Below are 12,360 nucleotides of genomic sequence, written 5' to 3' on the forward strand. Positions count from 1 at the left end.
GTATTAAAATATTGCATATATTTCTGAATTAACAGAATTGCTTCTCGGTTAGGAACACTACAAGGCCGTCCCATCTAAAAAAAATGAAGAAAAAATATTACATACTCTCAATATTCATTACAGCAATCAGAAAAATAACTTATTGAATGCCCCGATAGGAAAACATTTATAAATTATATGACGAAATCTTAATGAAATTTGGAATGCTACAATTATGTCTCTATATTTAGCAACAATACATGGAGAAATTTAGACCTTTCATCAAATATTGATAAATATTTGCACAATTTATTTCTAAATAGTATTTCAGCAAACTAGCAGCATTATGGCAAATCTTAGTGGAATGATGGCAAAATTAAATTTGGAAAGAAATTACCTCTAATAATTTATAAATGTATTTAAGTTTTATTATTTTTAGAATATTTTGTGAAATAAAATAAATCAATATGTATGCTTTAAAATGTACAATTATTCTGAAATTATAATTTTGAAATGTTATGACATGAAATATTACACAATTATAATAAATATAACACAATAATTGTGCGTAAATTATACTCTAAATTGAATATATCAATTTTTGGGCAAATATCATTTAAAAATTTTATCCCGACAAAACCGCTACGTTATGGCGAAGCACATTATTAATGCAATTATTGTGAAATTTTTTCCTTTTGTGATGCAGTTAGTGTATAATATTTGAGCAAATATCTTTTAGAAATTTTATCCATTTTCCTATTGGGATGGATCCAGATTATTATTGTTTAATGTGGCAGATGTGTTATGATCATGGAAAATTGTCAAAGATTACTACACTATTTCACTATTTTTTTAAACGAAAACTTACTCTCACGGTGATACATTCAATACAATATACTTTCTTTTTTATTTGAACATCCAGAACACTTTCACTCAATAATGAGTGCTATAATAATACTAAACACAGGAGAAGAAAACGAACAGAAGAAATTACATAGTCTCAATAGTCTTTTGTTTTTATTGTTTGTCTGATCTGGGTTGTGTCGATAAATCCGTTAAAATTCCGGTCGGTATATAATTCTCCGAAAATTGTTATTTATTGAAAAAAATAAAAACAAAGTTTGGAAACAAAATTTGGGAATGCACGTAACTTTTGTACCTTTTACTAGACTTTAAATAACCTAACGTCATCAATTCCTTCTTTTACAACAAAATTCGAATTTTATGCATGTTTTACTATAATTCAAAATTAGAATAATGGTAGATTTTATTTTATATTTGATGATATTTGATTTTGTTTCTTGGATATACATCGCGTGACTAATGCCAAAAGAGCGGATGAGCCAAAATTGAATTTGTTATGAATAAGACATCTGCACGTTATTTAACTGTATAACAAAAATTGATAATCACAGCTCAAAAAAATAAAGTGGCATTAAAAAGCTGAAGAAATTTTCCATCAAAATAAGTATTCGATCGCTAAATCGAAAAATAATTAAATGTGCGTAAGTTTATAGGCTGTTTTGACATTAGTCACTATATATTTTCATTATTGTATGGATTTAAATATAATTAGGACTAAAATTTTTTATATACAAATAACTTACCAGCCTACCATGTTTAATGATAACTGACACTGATTATCCTCGACGTCTGTATGCCATATGAAAAAAAGCCAATATTTTCCAGTCGAATTTTTCTAGGTAATTCCACAATGCTTTTTTAGAACTCTTCGTTTCACAGTGTGACACCTATCTTAACAAGACAAAATTAATTTCTCTATTATTAAATTATTTATTATTAAATTATTAAATTATTAAATTAATTATTATCTAATTTTACTTTGCGCATTGTTTATGTAACCATAGCGAACAAATCTAGCCCTCTGTGACGGCAAAAGAGGAAATGTTGGCCGTGCCGCGAGTGCCACTATAGCCCCGACCGTTTGAAGCGCACCATTCTCCCCGAAAGATTCCTGCAGGCTAAGTGCGATTCTCTGCAGAGATCCATCATCCTAATAAAACAGTATGCATATCAATTGTTGAACTTGTTAATAAAACTATATATTTCCGTACCTCTGGCGGAAAAGTGTTTATTTATGAGATGTCTAAGAGAACTACTAAAGCACGAGCGTGTTGATTAGCGACTGGTGACTTCAATTGTTGCAAGATTCTGCGAGAAAGCAAAAAATAAACTATCAAAACTCGCGCAAATCTTGTAATTTAATTAAATGTGAAAACACGTTAGCTACCTATCGAGAACTTCTTCGGAATATAAGACAACCAACGACCTGGAGCACTGCAGCACTTCGTAATGTGTAAGAACATCCCGAGCTGCTTCAAAGGGACAAATACTAACAAATTCGAACAGAGTTTGATGGATATTCTCCATAAATGGGCGGATTGCCTCTGTGTCATTTCCAGTCTCGACAGAACTTAAAATCATAGCTAGTAAGCCGATATCCAATTTCGCCCTAAAAAAATTGAGATTTGTTGTTGATTAGACTTCGGAGTTAAATAGTATAATACTTATTAAGTGTCATAAAAGTTTTATTACCTTAGATATTTTTCATTTTTACTCCAGGAGGATTTGCCATTGCCCCGTTAGCCACCTAAGATGTTGCCCGCTCAGCACGTGGCTCACGTTATTTTGCACGGACGTGGGGTTGGACTTTGCTGAGCATATATGCTGCTTTCAGCATTACATTACATGTAGCATAATAACCTAAACAGAAAATGATACAAAAATTATACATTTCAAATTACAAATATGTTATGCGTAAAATGATACATTTCGCATTACATATTTCTTTTGTGGAGTTCTAAAAATAATATAATTAACTTTACCTATACATACCAAGAAAATGCAACAATTAGCGCTATGAATCCATTTTAGGAAAGTGACAATTCATGGGACGCTGAAAAACAGCGTTGAGCGACGTCACGTGACATCACTATGATGCCAGCGTCAAGAAAGAGAAGTTGGATTTTTCCAACTTCAAGCGTCAAAGCCAAAGCAGCGCGAAGACGCCGAAATTTTGACGCTGTTTTCCTTTTCATGAATTTCAATTGACGCCGGCGTCAATTGTGGTCATGCGACCTTCTTGCCGCTGAAAATGAGCGTCGAGCGTCAGCATGAAAAGGCACCTTTATGCTTTAGCAGCACTTTCCACATTCTCAGCTGTGATTGGATGACTCACAAACCATGGTAAAACTGTCCAGCTATCGCACATGTGACATGTAACTTGATTTTCAGATAAAATCATTATTTCCCAAATGTTTAAAACATTACAGACGTGTTTCCCAAATGATTTCACGTTGATTTGAAAAGAAAAAAATTGTTTTTAAAATTATGTCTGCTAACTATACATTCAATTAATTGTTATTAATTATAAATAAACTATTATTTCCTAAACTATGAAACTATATTCCTAAACTTGCCCAAACGATTCCCAAACTATTAAAATAATCAATAATAAGAAATATCAAATTTGTCTGCTAAGTATATCGAGGTGCAGTATGCAGACACCATAGCGCATACGCATATGGCTTTTGCATTCGTGCTCATGGCTCCTGCAATTTTATGTGCTTCCACCTTAAAGGTCAATCCAGACAAACTTGCATAGCGCATAAACATAAGCATAAGAGAATTGATTGGTCCATATGCATGTGCATAAGGAAATAGACCAATCCGTTTCTTTATGCACATGGTTATGCACTTATGCAAGTTTGTCTGGATAGACCTTAAGCGGGGAGCACACACTTCTGCACAACGCATAATGCGTAAGCATAAGAAAATTGATTGGTCTATTTCCTTATACACATGTGTATGGACCAATCAATTTTCTTATGCTTACGCATTATGCGTTGTGCAGAAGTGTGTGCTCCCCGCTTTAACTCTGATTACAGGGTCTCTACGCTAAACCAATGAACATCTAGCATAGAGTAGCCATATTAATTTACATAAGATGCTCATTGGTCCAGCGGTCTTATGCTATGCTTATGCAACCTATGCAATGTGTGCGATTAAAGCGGGGAGCACACACTTCTGCATAAGGGTTGATTTATAATAGCCGTAACCGTTGATTTAAGCCGTAATCTTTAAGAAATTGACCAATCACAGTCGAATGTGAGAAGAATAATCGACTGTGATTGGTCAATTTCTTAAAGATTACGGCTTAAATCAACGGTTACGGCTATTATAAATCAACCCTAACGCATAATGCGTAAGCATAAGAAAATTGATTGGTCCAAAAATTGATTGGTCCATACACATGTGCATAAGGAAATAGACCAATCAATTTTCTTATGCTTACGCATTATGCGTATGTACACATGTGCATAAGGAAATAGACCAATCAATTTTCTTATGCTTACGCATTATGCGTTATGCAGAAGTGTGTGCTCTCCGGTATAGCCTTTAATGAAAAGCACCCACTTTTCTACATGAGAGAAGTAGGGAACGCGCAGTCTATTCTTTACTTATGTCTATTGTCTATGGTATGTATGTACATGGTACATATCATGGTGGAAGGAACACAGGTGTGCTCTTGCGCATATATTTCTAACAGCCAATGAGAAATTGATGCCAGATACCTCCATCTTGCCGCGGTACAGTTTGAATTTGGCGTTATGTCATTAGTGTATAGGCTGCGGTCAGTGCGGTCCACTTGATGCTACAAATGCTTCGAAGCATTCCTCTTCTCTTTTCTTTCAATGAAGAAATAAGGAAAAGAAGAATGCTCCAAAGTATTTGTAGCGTCAAGTGGACCGCAGTCTTACTTATTTATTTTTATGTTTTACTTATTTATTTTTGGGTTTAATTTATATATGAAAAGGACAATTGTTGAAGAATAAATCAGTTTGAAAAATATATTATTAATATTGCATACATACGTATATGATATAATTACACAGTATATAAAAACATACATGTAATGCGTACTTATTTTTTAATATTAGTAATTTTTTTCATTTTTTTTGTTTTCTTCCTTTTATATGCGTCATTTTTTAATTTCTTGTTTAATTCTCGAACACGAATATATGTCCTTGTGCGTATTAAGCATAATAATACTTTGTTTGGTATTTCTAAGCAGTTTTTATCTTGTAATGCGATGATTTTTGAGAGCGGATTTTTTCGGGTTCGCGGCTATATACACACGGCATATATGTACCCGCAATATTTATTTTAATCATCATTTTTCGCCCGGTTATACTAGAATCCTCTCTTAAAAATAAATTCTTACCAAAATTTAATGAATGTCCTGAAGTCGAAGCCTCCATCTGGTCTTCAGACAGTACTACATCCATCGCAGCAGGCATTGCATCTGGCGTTATCGTAGATACATCAAGGCCTGAAAAGATGAACACATTATTTATATATTGTGTAAGCTTAATTAGAAATTTATATTTGAAGTCAGAAAACCATATATAATAATAATACACACTCTTTACTACCGAAGAAGATGCTTGTACACTTTCGCTAGTTGATGAGCCTAAATTTTGCGTGGGGACTGCATCAGGTTTCAATGTACGTTTTTTTGCCGTTGTATGGTCTAAGTTATACGGTTGCATCCACGAAGTCTCTTTGTATGCTGCTGCATCAAAGTGAGCAGAACAGATGCGTCTTTCATAATAAATTATTTTTATTGCATGAGTATCAATTCTATCCTATCCCCACAATTAAGCAAGAATGTATTTGATTTCATACATACCGTTTATTAAGCAAGAATTTAATTGATTTCATACATACCGTTTTTTATATTGACATTTTCTTTTCCACAAGCTGCTTCCCATTTTAATAACACAGCTTTACTTTTTTTCGGAAACCGAAAAAAATGAATATTTTTTGAATTCTTTCGAGAATCGTTTTTACACGTTTGTATAGAACACGTACTCATTGTGATATGTCACAAAGTCACTTCGTACAACCTTAAATGTTTTGAAACGGCTACTTAAAAATGGCTGCATCTGGCATCTGCGCAGAACCGTCTGAAATTCGTCTCGAGTATGAGCACACCTGTTTTCTTCCACCATGGTACATATGACGTAGCTCTAGAATCTAGATGCTTTCATTGCACGAGGTACGGATTTCTCCAAAATCAATACTGAGTATTAAGATTATTCGTCTTTGTTTTTCTTCAACTAAAATTGTGGAACAGAATATCTGTGTTAAATATTGAATTAGTTATAAAAACAGTTATCAGGTAAATATTCTTAATCTTTTTTTATCCTGTTTTCTATCAGTATAATTTTATGATAATAGTAGTATAATTCTAACCTTAAAACTTGACTTAATCTTAACCTTATATAAAATTTAATGTAATCTTTACAAGAGCATGTATGTTTTCGTCTTTGTAGTTTTTACATTAGTTTATCAATATATTAAAATGTTGTATTTATGTCTATTATCAATAAATGATAATATAGTCAAATCTGTTTCTCTTAGCTATATTTTTTTACATTTTACAAAGTGGATTATATTTATACTTTGAAGGAAATTTTTGAAGCAAAAAAAAAAGAAAGAAAAAAGAAAAAGATTGGAAGAAAATACAGCTAAAAAGAAGAGACTTTTGTCGATATACAGGATCAAAGAAACACTAGAAAATTATTATTAATTGAGATATATTTCTATATAATATGTATAAGTATATGTATATGTATATATATATATATATATATATATATATATATATATATATATATATATATATGTATATATATATATGTATATGTATATATATATGTATATGTATATATATATTTTATTATATATGTATATATATATATATGTAGGTCCGGAAGTATGTTCCGGGACTTTTATTTTTTTACATCGGTATATTCCAGGACATTTGGCAGTTTCCAGGACTGTCCTGGAAAAAATTCATGTCCTACGGCACGTTTCGGGACAATTTTTTGAATCTGATTACATATATATGCGTTATATTCCAGGACAGTACATTTCAAAAAACGTAAACAGTTCCGGAACATACCTCTAGACCTACATATATATATATATATATACACACACACACACACACACATATACATATACATATAATGAAATAATTTAAAATTACAAAAATGCAATAAAAGTTGTTAGTAAACATATATGAATGTAGAGATAATTTATGTGATATAGGGTACGGTCAACGTGACGCTACAAATGTTTTGGAGCGTTCTTCTTCTCTTTCTTTCTTCATTGAAAGAAAAGAGAAGAGGAATGCTTCGAAGCATTTGTAGCGTCACGTTGACCGTAGCCATAAATTAATTTGTGAATTGAATCAAAATGTATGTTCCATTTGTAATACAGCTATTAGATTTTTAAAGTTTATTATATTATTTATACTTTGATTTTCTTCCTTGTATTTTTTAATGTGTAGAAAATAATATTTTGTTATTACTTCTGTATTTTTTATTATTATTAAATTAAGAATTGTTTAATGAAATAGCTATTATGGTCAGTTATTTGTATTGTTCTACAGTGTATGATCCTGTATATGGCAATTGGCAGATTCTTCAGTGTACGGCAATCTAGCTGCTTGAATAACCAGTACAGCTTTTATACAACTGCTATGACTTCCTTGCTGGTTCCTCCAGCATCTGTCCGTGGGATGACATACTTGGATCGTGATGCATTTGCAACAGTTGTGACTGTATCGACATTAAAGTTACATGACATTGCTATCTCAAAAAATATACATGTGTTAAAAAAATATTTGTTAAAGATGTGTAATTTTAAATCAGTTCAAAAGATGAACGACGGAGCTATTGTTTATCTAAATCCTGATATTGTTAAAAAATTTGAAGATATTACTGAAACTGATAGAAAAGTACTAGTAGATCAATATGAATATTTTAGTACAATGAACATTACAATAAAGTATGACAATTATCGTCGTGATACAATATTGAAATCAATTCTTCCAAAAGATATTGAAGTTCCTACAGCATACAGTTTAGTAGGACATATTGTACAGTTGAATTTACGTGATATACACTTGCCATACAAATTTATTATTGGTCAAGTATTTCTTGATAAGACTGCAAGTGCAAGAACAGTAGTAAATAAAATTAATACAATTGATACATCGTTCCGGTATTTTGCTATGGAAATCCTGGCTGGTGAAAGAAACACAATAACAGTTGCAAAAGAACACGGCTGTACATATCAGTTTGACTTTGCACAAGTTTATTGGAATCCACGTCTGTCTACTGAACATGTACGAATGATAACATTTATGACGCAAGGTGATGTTTTATACGACGTATTTGCAGGAGTGGGACCCTTTGCAATTCCTGCTGCACGTAAAAAGATCCATGTATTTGCTAATGATTTAAATCCTGAATCCTATAAGTGGCTTAAAAAAAATGCTACTGTTAACAGGTTAAAAGATAATTTTAAAACTTTTAACATGGATGGTAGAGATTTCTTGAGAAAAGTTGTTAGAGATGATATTTTGGCCAGACGGGCTCAAGATTTACCTGGTTCTGAACACATAATAATGAATTTACCTGCATCAGCTATTGAATTTTTGGATATATTACCTAATTGGTTTACACAAGAAGAACTAAAAAAAGTTTGTCTTAAGTCACCTATATTTCATATATATTGTTTCGTAAAAGCAAATAAAGGAGATGATGTTTGCATGCTTGGAAAGTTATTAATTGAGCAAAAACTTGGTTATACATTGTCTACTGATTCTATTGTCAATATACATGATATTAGGGATGTTTCACCGAATAAACAAATGGTTCGAGTATCATTTTTACTGAAACTAGAAACAGTTAAAGACGAGGAGCCAGCAATGAAGAAACTTAAAATTAGTAACACTAGTGATCTATAACAATTTGTTTATAAAGAATGATATAACAAATGTTACAGAGAAAATGGAAAAGAACAAGAGGATTCATAAAAACAAAAATGTTTTCAAAGTTGCAACAGCTCGCAGTATTAAGTTGAAAGCTAAGGCACAAAAAATAATTACTAATTTGAAGAAAGTAAGTGATAAATTATTACAAATTTTGAATGTATGAGATATATATGTTATAAGATTGCACTTTAATAATATTATTGGATATATTTGTCAAACCAATTGTGTTCTTTGATTTATTAAACAATCTAAAAAATAAAATTATCAAACTTAAAATAAAAATGGATACTTAAAGTTAATTTGTTTCTTAAATGGATGTTTAAATTTAATATGTTTTTTATTTAATTTAATTCTGCAAAAACTTGACAATTTTTACTATAAACAGATCTAAAGTGAATACAATAATAAAGCATGAATGAAAAATATTTTTAATAAAACATATATTTTTGTGCTTTAAAGTTTGACCTAAAAGGAAATAAGATATCAAAGAAAAACAAAACAATCAATATGGATCAACTATTAAGAAAATTAGACAAGGATTTTCAAGTATCTAATTCCAAAGTAAAACTTGATACAAAACAAACTCATAAGAAAGCTATTCAAACAAATAAAGAGATTTCGGTCTCTAAGGTGACTCCAGCACAAACGGATGTAACAGCTTCAATGATGGAACAGATACAACTTTGAAAAGAAAAAGAAATGAATAGCCTTAATATATCTATTACAATATAATGTATGATATATTTCTATTTTCTATTAAATATATATTACAGAAAATATAATATAATAAGAATATAATAATTTTTGTCAATATCACACAGATATACATGTACATCCTTATTTTATTACAATTTTTATAATAAATATTACAAAAAGATGTAAGATAATGCTTATTATTTATCTCTCTTACCTTTTCTCCATCATTCAGTTATTCCAATATTTACATGCTATTATCTCATTAAAGTTTTATGAAATATCAGATAAGATATAAATAAAACAAATGTTGTAAATATATGTAATACATAATAAAGAAAAATATAAATTGTATATTATTTATGCAGAAAAATCACTAGTTATTCTTAACTTTCTTTCATTTTAGTGAAAACAGAATTTAGAACGATATGTCACAACAGATACAGCATACCTGTACAGCAAGTTTGATAGTCATAGGAGATGAAATTTTACGCGGACAAATAATTGATACCAACACATCATATTTGGCAAGAAATTTAACTGCTGCTGGAATAAGACTGCAGAAAGTTATAGTGGTCTCTGATATTGTATGTATTATTTTATTATTATTGCTTATAGCAAATGCTTATAGCAATATAAAGCTATTAATAAGTAAAAAAAATATCTGGCATATGTATATACATATATATGTATTATATATATATATAAGTACCTGACTTCTGTCTGTCTGTCTGACCGCGAACTATTCATTCGTTAATGAACCAAATCTCAAAGAATTGTATATGAAGTAGGGGTAGAATATTTTCCGGGGATTGCCATGATGTGTATAATTCTTTGTTACCGATCTTTTTGGAAACCGGTTCAGAAATTCTAATTTCTCTGCAAATAATATGTAAGTTTTCGGGAAATAATAAGTATTTAATGTCCGACAGCGAGCTACTCATTCATTAACAGACCGATTTTCTTGAAACCGGTGCAAAAAATTTTCTAATTTTTCGAGGATGTACTGAATCTTAAATAATTATATAGAAAGTAGGGGTCATGGGTAGGGGTAGAATTTTCCGGGGATTGCCATTATGTGTCTAATTTTTTGGGGAAATAATACGTAATTTTTCGGGAAATAATAAGTGGGATTGCCATGATGTGTATAGTTTTTTGTTTCCGATATTTTTTATTAATGTACCGATTTTCTTGAAACTGGTGCCAAAATTTTTAGAAATTTTCGGGGATGGTGCCAATGAGTTTAATTTTTCATTAATGTACCGATTTTTTGGAAACGGATGTCAAAATTTTTAGAAATTTTTGGAGATGGTAGCAATGGGTTTAATTTTTCATTAATGGACCGATTTTCTTCAAACCGGGACCAAAATTTTTCTAATTATCCGGAGATGGCGATGATGCGTATAATTTTTCATATGAGTTTCATTTTTCATTAATGTACCGATTTTCTTGAAACTAGTGCCAAAATTTTCTAAATTTTTCAATAATGGACCGATTTTTTTGAAATTGGTGGCAAAATTTTTCGAATTCTTCGGGGATGGTAGCGATAGGTTTAATTTTTCATTAATTACGGGGATTATACTCATTTGTTAATGGACTGAATTTTAAAGAATTGCATATGAAATAGGGGTAGAAATTTCCGGGAATGGCGGTGGTGAGGTTAATTTTTTGTTACCGATTTTTTTTAACCGGTTGCATAATTTTTCCAATTTTTCGGGAATTAATTGACCAAATATTAAAAAATTATATATGAAAGAACTAAAGAATGTAATAGAATTAGAAAAAATTGCTAATAATAAAGAGGTTTCCGATTTCTGTTCAAAAAAATGTATGTGATTGCTCTAATTTCCGCAAATTTTGAGATATCTGAAATTTTTTATGAATAATTTTTATGGATAATTTTTTGTTACCGATTTTTTTTAACCGGTTGCATAATTTTTCCAATTTTTCGGGAATTAATTGACCAAATATTAAAAAATTATATATGAAAGAACTAAAGAATGTAATAGAATTAGAAAAAATTGCTAATAATAAAGAGGTTTCCGATTTCTGTTCAAAAAAATGTATGTGATTGCTCTAATTTCCGTAAATTTTGAGATATCTGAAATTTTTTATGAATAATTTTTATGGATAATTTTTCGTTACCAATTTTTTTGAAACCGGTGCCAAAATTTTTCTAATTTTTTGGGGACGGCGATGATGTGTAGAATTTTTTATATGGGTTTAATTTTGTATTAATGTGCCGATTTTTTGGAAACTGCAGGTGCTAAAATTTTTCTGACTGTGAACTATTCATTTAATTAATAGACCGATTTTCTTCAAAATGGTGCCCAAATTTTTCTAATTTTTTGGAGATGGCGATGATGTGTATAATTTTTCATATTTTTCATTAATGTACTGATTTTTTGGAAACTGCAGGTGCTAAAATTTTTCTGACTATGAACTATTCATTCAATTAATGGACCGATTTTCTTTAAAACGGTGCCTAAATTTTTCTAATTTTTCGGGGATGGCGGCAATGAGTTTAATTTTTTGGGGAGAACACGATAATTAGGGCCCCTTGATTTGTCTGTGGTTTCTGGTAGTATTTTTTACGTTAAACAAAAAATTATATAGGTCTTATAGGGCTAACTGCTTTAGTTTTCGAGATATGCAGTATTAAAGCTCAAAATAAATCTATATATATAAAGGAAGATGTCCTGAGAGAGAGAGAGAGAGAGAGAGAGAGAGAGAGAGAGAGGGAGAGGAGAGGGAGAGGGAGAGGGAGAGAGGACGAGGAGAGAGGGAGAGAGGGAGAGGGGAGAGAGGGAGAGAGG

General features: G+C 30.8%; 1 protein-coding gene across 6 annotated transcripts in view; it reads left to right on the forward strand.

Moving 5' to 3' along the window:
• The first annotated feature begins 6,024 nt into the window (after positions 1–6,024).
• The window catches only part of LOC139819413 (FAD synthase), a 233,604-nt gene continuing 227,268 nt past the window's right edge, over positions 6,025–12,360 (forward strand). The window contains exons 1-4 of one of the 6 annotated variants that reach the window (XR_011733720.1): positions 6,063–6,184; positions 7,463–7,501; positions 8,863–8,978; positions 9,311–9,628. Coding sequence is in view for 1 of the 6 variants with exons in the window: in XM_071788730.1 (XP_071644831.1) it covers positions 9,973–10,131 (159 nt within the window). In the remaining 5 variants the exon portion in view is untranslated. Of the gene's footprint in view, positions 6,185–7,462; positions 8,979–9,310; positions 9,629–9,950; positions 10,132–12,360 lie in introns of those variants that run through there. The other 5 variants (XR_011733719.1, XM_071788730.1, XR_011733717.1 and 2 more) reach the window with 5 other exon arrangements.

The sequence above is a fragment of the Temnothorax longispinosus genome, chromosome 9 (assembly GCF_030848805.1).
Source record: "Temnothorax longispinosus isolate EJ_2023e chromosome 9, Tlon_JGU_v1, whole genome shotgun sequence".
Lineage (NCBI taxonomy): Eukaryota > Metazoa > Arthropoda > Insecta > Hymenoptera > Formicidae > Temnothorax > Temnothorax longispinosus.